The following is an 18,727-nucleotide window of genomic DNA, read 5'->3' as shown; positions in this document are numbered from 1 at the left end:
CTTGCTGACTAATGTTTACTATCCACAGCTGTGCAAACAATGCTGTGAGGTTTGTGAAGGCCTCGCCATACTCAGGACATCATTGCATTTACTGACTAATTTAATATGCAAACTTCCTCTGCTTATATTATAACCTTTACCACTGAACAGTTAACTTCATGTAATCTGAGGGGGTCAGGACAGTGAGACCAAGAAACTTGTTTTCTGCCCGTTTTTGAAAAATTGATAAAAAGTAAGATCAGGCGACCATGAATCTCACTTAAAATTTATTTTTAAAAGACAAAATAAAGTATTATAATAATGTCATATGTTACACTGTATAGCTATATACATCAGATAGTGCCATAATATGATAATGCTACACGCTACACCTTCTGTTTCCAAAGTGTCCCAGAATATTTTTCGTTCTTTTTTATTAGAATAGATTATCAATAGCATATTGGTGTGGGGCCTAATATCCCAAACCTTTGTCCATCACTTATTTGCAGCAGCCACAGTGCACTGGAACTAGCACAGTGCCATATGTTTTGTAGTGGTCACAAAAGGTACTGCAAGCTCAGTCAAATTGACGTGAAAATGTTTGCTCAAGTTAGTCCAAACAGTGGCAAAATCATATTTGAGGGCAGAATTTTGGCGTGCAGGACTAGATATAGTGTCTACTATTTTCCCTTTCACTCAGCTTTGAAGCTTAAAGATTATGGATGAATTTACACATGGCAAATTTGTTTGAAAAAATTTGTTCTGTTCATCTGAATTGGGTTGTTTTTTGGAAAACCCCTTGAATAAACAAGTGGTAGAAAATTCTGCCTGCGGCCAGTTGGAGATGGCTGCGGCCCTGTACAACTATGACAGCCTGGAAAGCCTGGTTCCTCAACCACTATACATACTAGCCCAGGTGACTTAAACTAATAAATAATTATACTCACCTCTCCTGGGCTCAGCATCCTCTCGGCACTCTTCCGTCTCGTGACTGACGCCTGTGACCTCTGACTGTACTGTGATGGCAGATGTTGGAGGATTGGGCAGTTGGTCTGCGACATGCCCGAGTCTTTTGTCCTCAGGGCCTATTAATAACATATGGACACTCGGTGGAGTGTACATGTGTATGGAGGGATTGAATTCAGCTGAGAGCTACTCAGTGTATATGGTCAGTCTGACACTGCTAGTCTTTGTAGTTGGTTGCCAACTAGAAAAAAGTGGAGTTTTGAGGAATATCTTCCCAGGGTTATCCTTAAACTTTATATTTTCCTGTAGTAACTCTTTGAACATGAAGTTATAAAATATTAAAAATCTAGGATTTTTACTAGTATATTTGCAGTAGCATTTTCGATGTTTCATCCATTTTAATGTAACTTAATTTCCCATCACATACATGATGCAGAGTGCAGGGCACAAAGGCCACGTACAAGGAGATTTTTCTGTAATTTCTGCAAACTGAATAGTAAAATCAAATTTAGATGCTGAATCCAGATTGAACCACAATAACCAGAAGCCCTTGGCTTGCAGCTGATATCTTTTGCTGTAGTTGATTTTTCACAGGAACTCCCTATATCCACTTAAAGTCTTTCCAGTTCTCCGCAGTAAAGGAGCGTAAACCCTGTACTTTGGGGTTTTTATGCATGTTTTCAGTGGGAGAGATAGTTGTGGTTAGCTGTTTAACAAAATCCATGGTTAACCCATGAACTTCCTAGAATAATTGAGATGTCTCATGAGTAACTGTAGGCCAGAACATTGTACATGTAGATAAAGAAAATCTTATTGAGTCTCTCAAACAACTGAAACATGATGTAAAATCCTTCACCAGGCTCGGTCTCATGAATTACTTAGGCCTGGTTCACATCTGTGTTCGGTATTCGGTAGTCGGCATGGGGACCTCCCAAATGGCTTACCGAATGCATTGACAAGCGGTGAGCACTGAAAGCACACAGACCCCATAGACTATAATAGGGTCCGTGTGTTTTCCGCGCGATGTCTGCATGAGTCATGTGGAGAGGAAAGTAGTTAAAGAAGTACTTTTCTCTCTGCATGACTCGTGCGGACACCACGCCTAAAACACACGGACCCATTATAGTCTGAGGGGTCCGTGTGCTTATATAAGCTGACTGCTTGTCAATGCATTTGGTATTCCGTTTGGGGGGTTCCCAAATGGAATACCAAATGCAGATGTGAACCAGGCCAAAGTTTGCAATCTGCCTATATGTGATCTGCTGTTGACAGACCCCAGACCACAGGTAATAGCCATTATCACGCACTTTTTATAGGCACATTTTTACACCCGTATTACTGACGACTATTCAATTACGACCTCAGGTTTAATGACCTGAACGACTATCAGTTTGGATCATTAAAACTGTAGTCAGGCCAGAACTCTAATATGTCGTATGGAGAAAAAAACGCACCTCGAAGTACTCTCATGTGATGCAGACGCTTGCACATCCCAAAGTTAATTTTTTATCACATGCCACTCATTTAGGTACTTTTCACTGGATGTTGGCATAGGAAAATGACTTCTCTTGCAGCCCAATGATGCCGACAGGTTATGAAATGTATTTTGTGAAAGAAGCAAGCTTGTGTACAAGACCTAGTGGTGATTCGAGGCAATGTCAGTTTTGTAATAATGTTAAGTTTGGACAGCTGCAAATTCAGCTTTTTTATTTGTGACGCCAAACCTGAGCCTTGGAAATGAATATCTATATAAGGTACTTTAATACTATAGTATTGTTGTAGGTTTCGTGTAAGAAGTGTTTTCTAGTCCTTTCCTGTATCATGCTAATACATCCAAATATTGTCCTCTAAAATTTAATTTCCTAACTTACATTTGGTAATTTATCTTGGTGATGTTGAAGGCTTCTATTTCTATAAGGTACAATGCCATCTGCTGTGCCTAATGTGTGAATGTTTGTTTTTTGGGGGGATTTTTTTGCTTTTTATTTTAAAGCATAATTAAAATTCATTTAATTTTGTTTTTCTGGTAGCATTTGTGACATTAAAGAGTTTGTCTGGGGAGTTTAGATTTACTTATCTGATCTGGCAGATTATGAACCTGGGGTTGTGCCCTGGTTCCGACCCCTGTGTCACATGACCAGAACCAGCGTTCCAACTCCTGGGTCACACCACCCCCTCCTTTCTCCCTTGATCTCATAGAATTACCAGTGTTTTGGTGAGGTTGCCTGACTTAACCAGCCCCCAAGGCACAGGTATGACCTGTGAGATCAGGGGAGAAGAGAAGGGGCCGAGCGACTCATGAGTCCAAATCCTGGTTATGATCATGTGAAAAATAAGTCGGAAACAGAGTGGAACTCCAGAGAATTTTACACTACCTAGTGGTTGCACCAAAAATCTTTTCTAAAATGTCATGTAAAGCCACTGTTCTTTCTGCTAACAGATATCCATTTAAACGTTGTTAGAAAAAATCGACTAAAGTTAATGGGACATTTTGCACAGCACATGTAGTTACGCCGGGCTTGTAAAAATCCTCATTCACAGCCGTACACGCGAGCGCAGCAGACGGCTCCCGAACACTTCCCATTCACTTCAATGCGCTCGCGCCTGGCGTAACTCCGTGTGCATGCAGCCAAACACAGCAAATTTTGACACATTTTATGCCATATTATAGTAATGGTGTCCCCTTGTGTAGCGTTAATTCATGTGATCACCAGGTGTCAACCTATATAGTAAATTGGGTTTTATGTGTGTTCTTACAGAAGATCTACCAGAAGAAGATGTGAAAGGATTATTGGACAGATTAAAGACTGAATGGAACAACACAGACAACCAAATACAAGATTTTCATAAGGGAATTCTGTATCAGGATTTGATCACTGCTTACTTTAAAGAGTTAAATGCTTTGGAAGAAAAGCTAAGGCAGGAAGAGGAATGGTTGAACACCCAGCCATTACCTTCTCAAGAGCTTCCATTGCAATCACTAAAGGAGGCTAGACAGGTAAATACATATACAATAAAATATATACTACTACAGTAACATATACTGCAGCATAACTGTTCTGTTCCTCCATGCTTTATACTGCATAGATTTAATTTTAGCCTAAGGCCAGTTTCACACGGTCTTGTTACAAAACCATTTTTGCATCAATTTTACAACTAAGTTTACCAAGCCAACCATAGTTATACTGATCTGACAGCATCATATATAATGTGTCACGTTTTTACGGATCAGTAATGACAGATATATATTGTGAGAGTGAAGGGTGTGGTCTGGGAAGACAAGTATATTTCGGCCAGGCACCTAAAGGGTGTATGGTAAAGATTCACACCATATAGTATAGTAGATATAGTAGTTCTCTAGCAAGTGCGTGTTGGTATATATCTGTGAATATCTCAGGCGTCACATATTCATGGATGTTGATGTGTGAATGAGACCTAATACTTTAATTTGACTAAATATTCTCATTCACAGCTGCAGCTGGACAGATTCAGAGACCTGTACACACAAGTGGAAGATTTGAGATCGAAAGCAGTGCCCATAAGTTCTCAGCCCGCTGCCCCTACTTTCCTTGAAGGTAGCCTAAACAGTGTCACTGGCCACTATGACAGATTGAAAGGTCAAATGGAAAAGGAAGTTGAACAGTATCAAAAAGGTTGGTCACTGGTTACATTTATACCTTCATATACTGAACGTCGGAATTACCTTTTCTAAAAGCTAATTATATGCAGAGACTGTATACAGATACATTGTTCATTACAGGTTACTGAGAAATGTTTGGGTCCATTTTGACAGTATATAGCTTGTGTGTTAGGTAACAATATAATGGCTGTACTTTTACTTTGTTCAGCTCTGGAACACCAACCCAGTCAACAGTATTTAGATACCCGGAAAGCACTAAAAGAAATACTAATGGAGTGTCAGCACAAGTTACAGTCACAGCTGACAGGTCTCTGCGATCCAACAACTGTAGATCAAGCTCTTCATCAGGCAAAGGTGAGTTTTAACAAGTTTATATTAAAAATATTAATACATTTTGCATAATATTTGTTAGATCTAGAACATTTCAGCCTAAATATTTGTTACATTGCAACAAACTCTGTACATAAAGCCTATTTCCACATAACTATGGTTTTCGCCTGAGGATAAGTCACTATTCTGTGATCCTGGTGGTCTTGAGGTTTCTCCCTTTCTATTTCTGACCAAGGCACTCAGCATAGTGTTTATGTAAACTCTGACTTGGATGTGTTACACCAAATTCTATAAAGGCAATGAAATGATCCAGAGAAGGTAAGAATAGGAGATCTGCGCATTCAGGGACTTAAAGTAAATAAGATTTTCGGGTTTGATAAATTTGAGACCTTTCAACCAGAATTTCCCTTTAGGATTCCAATTAATATTGTAATAACTGAGCCATAAATGAGACAATTAGTATAAATGAGCTGTCATCAGAGCATTATCCTTGTCACATGAAATAATTTATTGTAGGAAGTGGTTGTAGCATGATGGCTGGCAATCCTTATCTGAATGTGATCCTCATTCTGCTCCAAATAGGCTGCTGTGAATTGTTTATTCCTGGTATTAAGGTACTCCTGTTCCAAACACTCCAGTGCACCAACTGCCTCATTTACATGAGACGTCAAAGTTATTTTTCTCTAAATCTACAGATGTGATATATATATATGCGACAGCGGAGCATCACGAGCATTCCTCTTGTTCAGGAGGAGGTGGGGGAAAGTTCAGATCATGTCACTATTAGAGATGAGCGAGTACTGTTCGGATCAGCTGATCCGAACAGCACGCTCCATAGAAATGAATGGATGCACCTGGTACTTACGCTTTGACGGCGGCCTGCCGCTTAACCCCCCGCGTGCTGGCTACGTCCATTCATTTCTATGTGAGCGTGCTGTTCGGATCGGCTGATCCAAACAGTACTCGCTCATCTCTAGTCACTATTGCTGGGAGGGGTATTAAGTGAGAGGAAGATTTTGCTGCGATGCTCGGCTGCCCTATAAGGCTTAGTTCACACGTAAATAACGTGTGGCTTATTTTAGCACCGGAAAAAACATTTCCTAATTAGGAAGCTTTTTTTTTACCATGGCACGCTTTTTGTGGAGTGTTTTTTTGTAAAAACCGTTTCCAGGCGGTTTTCCCATCCTTTAAGAGAACGGGCCGCAAAAAACGCGTTGCGGTTTTTTGCAAAAACACGCGCGGTAAAAAATGCTTCCCATTCACTTCTATTGCTTTCTTCAGGCGGAATACGCCTGAAGAAAGGTCATGTCGCTTCTTTTTCTCTGCTGGCAGAAAAATCTGCTAGCAGAAAAAAAAAGCTAGCAGTCTACATAGACTAACATTGTATGGTGGAGAATTATGACGTGGATTCCGCTGTCAAAATCCTCCTCCATGTCCCCGTGTGAACTAGCCCTAACACTCCCCTGATGCGCTATTAGCTCATGCGTATAGGAATAAGAAGCAGGGTTGTCAAAATCAAGTGGCCATGCTACGAACAAGTTATAGCGCTGTACTCAATACTCTAAGCACTGTAAGGTACTGGGGCTGGTTTATTAATATTTGTGATGCTGACAGGCACCCTTTAAGACAGACAGCTTCCTATTGTGCTATGACATAATGTTCCTTTATTTGTATATCTTCTAAGTGTGTTCTTTATGGGAAGCCTTCCATACAAATGCTTGGGCTGTTATCTGCAGAGGATAATAGATTTATTATTACAGCTTGGTTATTGTAGCCTAAGTATCACCGTAGCTAATAAATGTATTGCTAATGTCTATCTCTATCTATCTTTATCTATCTATCTATCTATCTATCTATCTATCTATCTATCTATCTATATCTCTATTTATCTCCTATCTATCTATCTATCTATCTATCTATCTATCTATCTATCTATCTATCTATCTATTATCTCTCTGACTGTCTTTAACCTTATTTCTTTCTTCCTTATATTTCTTTTTACAACCTAATATATTTAATAACATGCAATTCTGAAATGAAAGCCCAACTCTTCTTTATTGTTATCAGGTTCTTGCACAGACCCTAGAAAGCCAGAAACCGGGTATTGACACACTGTATGCTGAAACCAGGCTGCTTGAGAAGCGAGCCCCAGAAGACAAGACAGTAGTCTACATGAATGAGTGTCGAGACATAGAAGAACAGTGGAGCAAGCTAAAGAGCCTCTGTGCTGACCACATCTACATCCTAGAAGACATTTCCTCCAAACTAAAGGTTTTTGAGGTAAAGGAAGCAGTGGCTTTAAAGCAGTTAGGGTAGGTCGTATGTGATCAGTGGGTCACACACCCAGGAAAACAATGATAAGCTGTAGGAAGAGGCCTCTGCGCTCCTCAGCTGTTGAGCCGTTGGTCTTTCCTTATGCCGAAAACATTACATACATTGGTGACATGTTACAACAGTGAAATCCTGTTCAAGTGAATGGCGCTGAGCTGCAGTACCAGGCACAGCCACTACAATACACATGGCACTGTGCTTTATATTCAGTGAAGAGGTCGCAGGGCTTATCTGAATGCTGCAGCCTCTTCAGCAGGGGTTTTATTGTGGAGATTGCATCTACACCAACAGTATTTCTGCAGATGTATTGGAACATGGAACATATGCCCAGTTAGTACAGGGACGTGTACTAAGGTGTTGGACATTCATATAATACCATATTATTGAAATGTTTTCATTTAGAGGTGTTTCTATGAGTAAATACTTATTTAATATGGTGTCTGATGACACATCAAACAGTTAAGGTGGAATCTGACATTTTGTATGGCTCTATGTGAAATCGTAGATACTGTATATAGAAGTATATGGGCTAGTTTGCCGTTGTGTGATTTCTCTGCGCAGTTTATCAGCATCCCGCTGCGGCATCCTGCTCATGATTAGGCCTGAATGAATAGGCCTAACCGGTTTCACGCCATTGAATCCATGGGAAGATAGGGCATGTCGCTTCTTTTGAAATGAATGGGAGCCTTTTTTGCAGGAGGATTTTGAGGTGGAGTCCGTCCTGCAAACAACTCAGTGTGAACATACCGTAATAGGGCTCCATATACTTTTATGTATGTTGTGTTATGACTGTTTAATAAGTGTAATAAAAAAACTTTAGAAAAATAAACAAAAAATTCAGTTCAGCCCTTTGCCTATTTAACATATAAAAATATAATTACTATTTACCAATTGTTAAAATTCCTGAATTGTGTAGTAAAAATATTAAAGGGATTCTACTGTTAAAAACCATTTTTTTCTCGTTGACACTTAGGAATAGCCTTAAGAAATTGTCCTTTAGATGTCTTCTCCGGGCCGCCATTCGGTATAAATCCCGGTTTTCGTCGGTATGCAAATGAGTTATCTTGCAGAACTGGGGGCGGGCCCCAGCACTGAAACAGCACTAGCGGCGTCCCCAATGCTGTGAGAGAACTCTCCAGCGACGCTTCCATCTTTTTCAGGAATGTCCTTTTCACGCTTCTTCTTCCGGTGCAGGCGGTTAAACTTGTAGGCCTGGGGCAGAGCCGACTGCGCATGCCCACAGGGCACAAGAAAATGGCAACTTACTTACTGTGAAAGTGGCCGTATTTCTTGTGGCTGTGGGCATGCGCAATCAGCTTTGCCCGAGGCCTAGAAGTTTGACTGCCAGCTCAGGAAGAAGACACGTGAGGAGCCCGTTCCTGAAGAAGATGGAGGCGGCGATGGAGAGTTCTCTTGCAGCATTGGGGACGCCCCCAGCGCTGTTTGAGCACTAGGGACCGCCCCCAGTGCTGTGAGAAAACTAATTTGCATACCAATGAAAACCGGGATTTCTATGGAACGGTGGCGCACAGAAGACATCTAAAGGTATGAGAAGAATAGCCTTTCTTAAGGCTATTCCTACGTGTCAATGACAAAAAAAAATGTGTTTTAATGGTAGTATCCCTTTAATCCCATATGGTGATCTATAGGCCATATATAATTAAACCCTAAAACAATGCAAACATACATTGGTGTCATTAGAAAATACAACTTGTCCCTGACAACACAAGCCCAGCATACAGCCATGTGGTTGAAAAAAATACCACAATAAGTTGTGACTCTTAGAACAGGAAAAAATAAAAATGGAAAAAGCTGAAAATCTCATCAGTAAGGGTTAATATTGTAACTTCAGGAACCACCATACAGTTTCCCACAAACCTATTTACTCAGGGATCGGAATATAGAAACTTGTCAGGAGTAAAATGAGCGAGTCCTTCAAGTCCTTTTTTATGCTTGTGGAAATCACTCACAATCCTCTCTGCTGACATTTACTGGAAAGGAGAGTTTTTTTTTTCTCTGATGTTGTTTTTATAGTAAGGTCAAGTAGAAAACACGTATAACGCCGTGTTTTCTGTTCTTCTATTAATATCATCTCCATCTCCCGGCGAGTGTCTTTGTGCATTAGAAGTCGAAATCCGATTTCCCGACTCTTTCCCTTTCATATACCTGACTGCATATCATTTATATTAATTGCTCCTATTGAATGGGAATTTGATAGAATGATAATTCAGTTCATTTCTCTGTTCTCTGAGATGACAGGAGTCTGAAAGACATTTCAGGGATAATAATTAATGCCATTTGATAACTTTGCCATTGGTAAAGCTCTAGACTAATAACAAAGAAGGACATTTAATAACTTCTGTCCAACTCATTTTGTTAATGAAAGTAAGTTTTGACTTTATGAAGAGTTTATCAAAAAAAAGAAGCCAATAAAATATTGTTGGACTGTAAGGCCTAGTAAATGTAGCTATTGTAGACATATGCTGTTCATGGCCATGTTAAAGAAGACATTTCACAATCTCCACCATCTCCAACTCTTTGCATCCTTAGGGTCCATTCACACGGAGTAATGTGCCGCTTGATGTGGCACGTATACGGCGTGTGAGACTTTGTGTGCCGTATACGCTCCCATTGATTTCAGTGGGAGCCAGGATCGTATACGCTGCGTTATTTTGCGGCCGTGATTTTGCCCGCAAAGTCTCACACGTCGTATACGTGCCACATCATGCGGCATGTTACTCCGTGTGAATGGACCCTTATAAGTACCCCTCCAGTGATTCAGGGGCAGTTTTTTTTTTCTCAAGCCCTCACCATTTCCAATTAATCAGTTCTGATACTTTCATTAGTCAGGTGGGCGGTCCTGGGCTAGAGCAGACAGATAGGGACCGCCCACCTGACAGCAGAGAGGCTAATTGTGCAGAAACTGGAAGAAATAATTGCTCAGGACTCGCGAGGGAACGAATCAGTGACTCCTCTATTAGCAAAAGTTGGGAGTAACTTGCTATGCACCTCTTGGTCCGGGGGGATTGTTGGTGTCCATTGCAATAGACTCTTAGTAGATCTTTTCCCTTTTGTTAGAGGCTCCTTGACATGTTGAGACCCCATCAGGGTTGTATTTATCAAAGTATGTAGACAGGGCAGCTGATATGACACACATAAGTGGTCTCCTTATATACTCCAATCTTAGGGCCCATTCGCACGGAGTAACGTGCCGTGTGACCTGGCACGTATACACCGTGTGAGATTTTGCGGGCCGTATATGCTCCCATTGATTTCAATGGGAGCGTGGATCGTAAACGCCGCGTTATTTTGCAGCCGTGATTTTGCAGCCGTGATTTTGCATTTACGATCCACGCTCCCATCAAAATCAATGGGACCATATACGGCCCGCAAAATCTCACATGGCGTATACATGCCAGGTCATGCAGCACGTTACTCCGTGTGAATGGCCCTTAAAGTACTACTTAGGGGAAAGTAATGACTGTACAAGAGAAAGAAAAGAGAGCTATTGGATGATGCAAAGTATTGAGAAACAACTGAATGGAAGAAAAGACAGATGGGATAATAATCATAACCTTTCCATTTCCCAAATGATACTTATGTTGCAATGGTGCCTCCTTCCTACTGTAATGAATTATGTTCCCCAACAAAGGAATATATTAATATACTGGATATGAAGCTGAAGATAGACGTTGAAAGTCCAAAAAATACGTAAAAAGGTTAAAAAATATATATAGAAAAGCTATAATTAAGAGCCCAATTCATACAAAATCCTCTCACTATACATAATGATAAAAGAAATATGTGTGTGTGTGTGTGTGTGTATATATATATATATTGCTAAATACCCCCAGTGTGTGAAAAGGAGACTGGACAGGAAGAAGCATTAGCGCAAACATATTGTGATTCCAAATGGCGACTTCATCCAAACCATTGGTATACCTCGATAACTTAATGCCTTCTGTTTACCGGTAATCGTGAATTTAGTGGTACAGAGGCGTGCACATTGATGATATCACCATGTATTTTATGTTATCATTGTTTGGATTTCTGCCTGACGCAGGTCATGTTATAGCATGTCTTATGTTCATTTATTTCATCAGACCGAGTCCAAATCTGTGCAGAAATGGATCAGTGAGGCAAAGGATTTTGTTCTGAACCAGCACACAACATCAGAGGACTCTGAGGGGCTACAGAAACAGCTGGACCAGTGCATGGTAATGTATCCAACCGTAGCGAATGACTAGCTGCTATAGAAAATCCTCATTATTATGGGAATACTCTATATACTGCCGTATATATTGAGAAATAAGTGGACCAAGGTTGTCACATTCTTAGGGGGTGTCTTTGTTTCATTTTAGATAGTCCAGAGAATGTTTTCCAGCCAAAACTGGCCATAAACATTAGATTAAGGTCAGACGAACCTGATCATTTCAGTAGGACCAGCCGACCTTCTAATGTGTATGGCGACCTCCAACTTCCTACCTGCAGCAATTGACAGTGGAGAGAAGAGTTAGATAGTTGGAATTTAACACGCCTGATCTTTGGTGGGGATATATATAATCTGCCTTCAGAGGTGTATGGCAGTGCTATTTCACTTTCCCTATTAAAACACATCTGGAGGGATAGATGTTAAAATGAGTGTTTATCCAACAGCTACTTTATCTTAAGTATATAGCAACCTTTATTCATCCATACAAGCCTCTATTGGTTAGCACAACACTGATGCTTTTGCTTTAAGAATAAGGTGTCCAATTAATGAGAGTATATATATGAGGGCAGGTGAAGGTAAGGGTCCATATGGACATTGCTTTGTTATATGGCTGGCTCACTGATCCATTATGACAAATATATATGGAAAGAGTCTGATCTTCATCTGAAAACCCCTTTATTTTTAGTATCTTATACTTAACCTATTTATAGATTTAGATGTTTTTGTTGATTGAATTGAATGATCTCTCAGTTCTAGAAGGTGCAGCATTTCTGAATGGAAGTTATACAGGAATGACAACACCAGGTGTATAAATAGTGCACACGATTGTGGATGTGCTCTACAAATATAGCGTTGGCTTATTTCAGACGCTCAAGGCTTGAGACTATTTTTGTATTGTCCAGATGACTCATGTTAATTTTGTCTCCATCTTTTCAGGCTCTCGTGAACGAAATGGAAGCTGTGGAAGGGTGTTTAAGCAAGCTAAATGATGCAGAATCGGGACTTAGAAACCACTCCGACACCATGATCCACACATGGGTAGTGCCTAGACTTGCCGACCAGCAGGCACAGTGGGAGAGACTAAGTAAACAGGTAAAAGAGCGAGATATGCCATAGAGCGGAGATATCCTAAATATGGGTTAGACCATGGATGAAAAACTGAGTTTAAGGGAATAAGGAGGGGGGTGTTGCTAATAGCCTTCACTTATGGTTGATTCGGACTGTTTTGTCAGTAGCTGTCACATTGTTGCCTTGTTACGTCAGACTTATTTACAGATGAGTACGATAAATGCTTAGTTTGGACCATGGCAATGATATTGGGCATTCACAGTATTAAATCACAACTGCTGCGCAGAAAGGATAGTTTGTTAATAGAATGGCTAACACTATAATCATACGGCGACGAGTAATAAATCATTTTAAATAAATTATAAAAATTATTATTACTACAGATTTTACATTGGTTATTTTTATGTGAAGTTGTTCCATATGTATTTAGTGTCCTGCTATACGGTACAGCTCAGTTGCTCTCCGCACACAAGTATCCAGCGATAAGTTTTTGTTTGCTTCTTAGGTTATTCATCAGATGAACAGGTTGTCCGAAAGTCAAGAGAAGGCTGTAAATTTGAAGAAGGACTTGGCAGAGATGCAAGAATGGATGACACAAGCTGAGGAGGAATATTTGGAAAGGGATTTTGAGTATAAGTCTCCAGAAGAGCTTGAGAGCGCAGTAGAAGAAATGAAAGTAAGCAACTTTTATACAAATCGGAAAACTTCATAAACCTCTCAGTGACCACAAGGGAAAACCATTCTTTTGCTGACGGTTAATACTTTAAAATATAGAATAGCATAATTGTATTAAAGAGGTAAAAACTGGTAATACGGGTAAATATAACTAATTTTGTAATAGGTCTTATTAATGAAAATTGCTTTGTTCTCTATTTATTGGACTGATTTACTCCTAACATAGAAGTCCATGGAGAGGGTATGGGAGGAGCTCCTGTAAACAGCAACTAAAATGGCTTTTGTTGGACTCTACTATATCAAATAAAGTAATGCCCTGCCACCATCCAAAATGAGGCAATAAATCAATCAATAGCTGCCAACAAGGGTGTAGCTAAAGGCTCATGGGCCGTGGTGCAAAATGCTCAGCTTGGCCCCCCCCCCCTGCACAATTTCTTGTCATTCATGTTCCAAATGCACAGCAGCATTTACATTTCTCTTCCCTTTTCTGTCTGGGCTTAGACCCCTTGCAGACTTGTTCACAATATGTCTTTGTGCAAAAGCTTCTGATCATTCCTGTACCCTGTCTCTGTACACTTCATAGTAATCATACCCCGTTTTTGTGCTACAGCCTCCTCCACCGAATCCCTCCTTGACTTTATTCCAGTGCCCAGCTGCTATTTTATGCCAATAAAATAGTTACTTTTCTCCTTTCTGACAGTGGAAGGCTGTGTATTATAAATCTTCTCACTCCAGCTCATCAAAGGGCAGGGGATATTACATTTTACGGTACACAGACTGCAGACCTCAAAGTAGTTCAAAGACATGTATGCAGTCCTAGTGTGTTGAGGGAGACCTCAAGGCCTCCTTGACTTCTGAACATGCTCGCTCTTCCCTCTCCATAGACTTCAGTGTATTAGGCTGGGTATGGATACTGGTGCTATTAGAGATAAGAAGAGAAGAAAATTTATTCTTTAATAAGATATATTAAAAAAAAGTTTCCTGTACTGCATTTTAATATTGAAATACTTTTTTTTGCCAAACCTAATGTGTATCAATACTTCATTGGGGTTACCCTGGGATTAATAAAGCTTGCCAGTGCATTCTCTATGCTGGTTAAGCTTTATTACTAATGGACTTGACCGGTCCACCTGCTGCTCCATTTATTACCTGTGGAGAGGCCAGAACTCTTGTTCCTGTTGGCCAAATAAGCATATTGGCACATTTTAGTGTTTTCCCACTCTGGAGTACTCTTGTCTAGGCCTTCAAAGGAAGAATGCACATAGAAAATTCACAATAAAATATCCCTGCAATTTCTTTCTTAATCTCTTCTTCATTAGCCATTAGTTTGAGGTCTTGGACAACCCCTTTAAAACTAATACTGTAAGACAACTGGATATAGCAGGACCCTCTCCCCAATGCTCTGTCGGAAGTGCACAAAAATGTTCCCATCCTTTTACTAAACCTAAGCTGAAAAACGGATCTACAGAAAATTACCCCCGTGTTCTCTGCAGAATTTTTACAAGACTGTTTCAAGAACTTGCATAAATCTCGTATAATGGCACAATGTGTAGTCAGAGTTATATTTTGGTTTTTTTTCTAGGTTTAGTGTTCTTTTAATAACTTATAAAGTCAGCACCACTTGAAGAAAATTTTCTATAGTACTAAATTATAATACTGTCTTAACGTAGCATAGACTGATACGTTCTGAACAAAATGTTCTTACCTGTAGCTATGACTACGAACTGTTTGGGAACAGGGCAGTCTATAGTCATCTCATCAATGTAAAAAATGAGAGGAGATGTTCAGCAGAGGTGCTCTCCTCTTTTATCACACATCAGGCAATGTACTCTGCGCGCATGTGACAAAACATTGTCCTTCACAATGGTTGTTTACTGATCATTCCTGAGGTTCCTAGGCTTTTCTTGAATATTTGAAAAAAATATACTGCTTTTTAATAACAAATGGTTTTTTACCCTTAAAGAGAGCAAAAGAAGATGTGTTGCAGAAAGAGGTGCGAGTGAAGATCTTAAAGGATAACATTATGACTATGGCTGCCAAGAGACCACCTGGTGGCCAAGATTTGACATTGGAACTAAAAGAGGTTCTGGATAACTATCAACTTCTATGTAATAGAATCCGAGGGAAGTGCCACACATTAGAGGTATATATGAATCCATTCACTATCTTGATATTGTCTATGGGGTTTCTTGATATTTATTGTCTATGGGGTCATAATCCGTAATCAAAAGTCCATATTCCATTTAGATATATTTGTCCAAAATTGTTTTTTTCAGATATTTGTGTTTTTAATACACAGATAGATATTGTTCTCATCTTGTGTTTAATGTAAGTAAAATGTATATATTGCATACTATATCAGATATATCAGATTAAACTTAGTTTACTTATATTATATTTTTAATCAGTGGCGTAAGTAGGAATGGCGGGGCCCTGTGGCAAACTTTTGACATGGCCCTCACGACCGATGCTGAAGACCTCGACCGACCCCCCCCCCCCCCTACGCATTCCTGTGCACTCTATTATACCCCATAGTGGCCCCTGCACACAGTATTATACCCCATAGTGGACCCTGCACACAGTATTATGTCCCTTAGTGGACCCTGCACACAGTATTATGTCCCTTAGTGGACCCTGCACACAGTATTATGTCCCTTAGTGGCCACTGCACACAGTATTATGTCCCTTAGTGGCCCCTGCACACAGTATTATCTCCCTTAGTGGCCCCTGCACACAGTATTATGTCCCTCAGTGGCCCCTCCACACAGTATTATCCCCATAGTGGCCCCTCCACATAGTATTATACCCCATAGTGGCCCCTCCACACAGTATTATGTCCCACTGTGGACACCCATAAACAATTACTATACTCTGGGGTCTTTTCAGACCCCAGAATATAATAATCAGAGACCCAGGGGGAGAAAAACATAAAAAACTCTGTTACTCACTATATCTACCGGCTCCTACGCTGTCGGCTTCTGAAGTAGTCCATCTTCAATGACGTCAGACGTCATATGACCCGGTGTCATGAGACGTCAGATAACTAGGCCGAAGCCTGCCCGGATCGTGGAGAGGTAAGTAACAGTGTTTTTTATGTTTCTTACCTCTCCCGGGCCGCCTATCATTATACTCTGGGGTCCGAAAAGACCCCTGAGTATAATGATAGCAGCGGTAGTGGCTGTCACCGGGCCCCTAATGTCCCGGGCCCTGTGGCAGCTTCCTCTGCTGCTACGGCGGTAGTTACGCCACTGTCATTAATGCTTATTTTGGTCATTCAGATATGTTATTTCCACTTGTAGAAAAGTGTTACAGTTTAAGGCCAGTAAACAAGCATATTATATAGTATTTATACACTTGTATTACTGTCGATGTCTTGGCATTACCGTGGCTCTCCTGACCCAAATAGGGTCCATTATGCTACGAGTGTGAGGCTCTAGACTTTTGGTTGGCCTCGTATATTTCTTCATAATACGGATGTTCCAGTAATATCCTTTTCTGAAACAGTGTCAGAGGTGGGAATACCTCTACTCTGCATAAATAAATGTTTTGCTTTTTGATTTCTGCGCATATTTTTTTGTTATTTCTTACCATTTCATGTGCTTGGCATATTTCAATCATCTTCTAGTTTCCTAGGAAATAGACAACGGTTTTGCTGTCAGACATGAGCTTTAGGAACCCAGAAAAATTCTAACATGAGTAGATATGTAGATCAAAAACAATTCTGTAGCATTTTATGTCGCTAATATTCTGTGTTATATGGAGCATGTACAGGCAGTGTGAAATAGGCTCCCTAGTTCCGAGCAGATATGTTTTACGTTGAAACATTGAGGTGTTGTAGAGAAAATATAGTTTTGAAGCGACCTGGAAACAAGGATAGACGTCATACAGCTGTCCTTTAGGCCTCCTGCAGATGGGGGAATACAGTCCAGAAATATCCAGACAATCTGGTTTGTTCCCTGGGCCCAGTTCAGAGACCCAGATTCCAAGTATCACAGGTATTTATGATTCTAGGAGTGCAGGACAACTTGCAGCTCTATATCCCAATACTATATAGTGTTGGCCAAAAGTATTGGTACCCCTGCAATTCTGTCAGATAATACTCATTTTCTTCCAGAAAATGATTGCAATCACAAATTCTTTGGTATTATTATCTTCATTTAATTTGTCTTCAATGGAAAACCACAAAAAGAATTGTCAAAAAGCCAAATTGGAGATAATTCCACACCAAACATAAAAAATGGGGTGGACAAAAGTATTGGCACTGTTTGAAAAATCGTTATGCTTCTCTAATTTGTGTAATTAACAGCACCTGTTACTTACCTGAGTCACCTAACAGGTGGTGGCAATACTGTAACTAAATCACACTTGCAGCCAGTTGAACTGGATTAAAGTTGACTCAACCTCTGTCCTATGTCCTTGTGTGTACCACATTGAGCATGGAGAAAAGAAAGAAGACCAAAGAACTGCCTGAGGACTTCAGAAGCAAAATTGTGAGGAAGCCTGAGTAATCTCAAAGCTACAAGTCCATCTCCAAAGACCTGAATGTTCCTGTGTCTACCGTGCGCAGTGTCATCAAGAAGTTTAAAGCCCATGGCACCTTGGCTAACCTCCCTAGATGTGGACGGAAAAGAAAAATTGACGAGAGATTTCAACGCAAGATTGTACGGATGGTGGATAAAGAACCTCGACTAACATCCAAACAAGTTCAAGCTGCCCTGCAGTCCGAGGGTACAACAGTGTCACCCCGTACTATCCGTCAGCGTCTGAATGAAAAGGGATTGTACGGTAGGAGACCCAGGAAGACCCCACTACCCAAAGACGTAAAAAAGCCAGGCTGAGAAAGCCAAAAACGTTTTGGAAGAATGTTCTCTGGTCAGATGAGACAAAAGTAGAGCTTTTTGGGAAAAGGCATCAACAGTGCGAGTGTTACAATAGAGTTTACAGGGAAAAAAAAGAGGCCTTCAAAGAAAAGAACACGGTCCATACAGTCAAACATGGCGGAGGTTCCCTGATGTTTTGGGGTTGCTTTGCTGCCTCTGGCACTGGACTGCTTGACCGTGTGCATGGCATTATGAAGTCTGAAGACTACCAACAAATTTTGCAGCATAATGTAGGGCCCAGTGTGAGAAAGCTGGGTCTCCCTCAGAGGTCATGAGTCTTCTAGCAGGACAATGACCCAAAACACACTTCAAAAGCACTAGAAAATGGTTTGAGAGAAAGCACTGGAGACTTGTAAAGTGGCCAGCAATGAGTCCAGACCTGAATCCCATAGAACACCTGTGGGGGAGGAGAGATCTCTTGATGGCAGTTTGGAGAAGGCCCCCTTCAAATCTCAGGGACCTGGAGCAGTTTGCCAAAGAAGAATGGTCTAAAATTCCAGCAGAGCCTTGTAAGAAACTCATTGATGGTTACCGGAAGCAGTTGTTCGCAGTTATTGTGTCTAAAGGTTGTGCTACCAAGTATTAGGCTGAGCCAATTAGTGCCAATACTTTTGTCTCGTCCATTTTTGGAATTTTGTGCAAAAT

General features: G+C 40.5%; 1 protein-coding gene across 3 annotated transcripts in view; it reads left to right on the top strand.

The window, feature by feature from the left end:
- The window catches only part of UTRN (utrophin), a 497,025-nt gene that overhangs the window by 115,956 nt on the left and 362,342 nt on the right, over nucleotides 1–18,727 (top strand). For all 3 annotated transcript variants that reach the window (XM_075267488.1, XM_075267486.1, XM_075267487.1), the window contains 8 exons: nucleotides 3,705–3,943; nucleotides 4,418–4,598; nucleotides 4,794–4,939; nucleotides 6,983–7,195; nucleotides 11,350–11,463; nucleotides 12,396–12,551; nucleotides 13,033–13,203; nucleotides 15,166–15,345. In XM_075267488.1, the coding sequence (XP_075123589.1) occupies nucleotides 3,705–3,943; nucleotides 4,418–4,598; nucleotides 4,794–4,939; nucleotides 6,983–7,195; nucleotides 11,350–11,463; nucleotides 12,396–12,551; nucleotides 13,033–13,203; nucleotides 15,166–15,345 (1,400 nt within the window). The remainder of the gene's footprint in view (nucleotides 1–3,704; nucleotides 3,944–4,417; nucleotides 4,599–4,793; nucleotides 4,940–6,982; nucleotides 7,196–11,349; nucleotides 11,464–12,395; nucleotides 12,552–13,032; nucleotides 13,204–15,165; nucleotides 15,346–18,727) is intronic.

This window comes from Leptodactylus fuscus, chromosome 3, assembly GCF_031893055.1.
Source record: "Leptodactylus fuscus isolate aLepFus1 chromosome 3, aLepFus1.hap2, whole genome shotgun sequence".
Taxonomy (NCBI): Eukaryota; Metazoa; Chordata; class Amphibia; order Anura; family Leptodactylidae; genus Leptodactylus; species Leptodactylus fuscus.
Note: the sequence above shows the minus strand (reverse complement) of the source record. Positions and strands in the feature narration are given on the sequence as shown.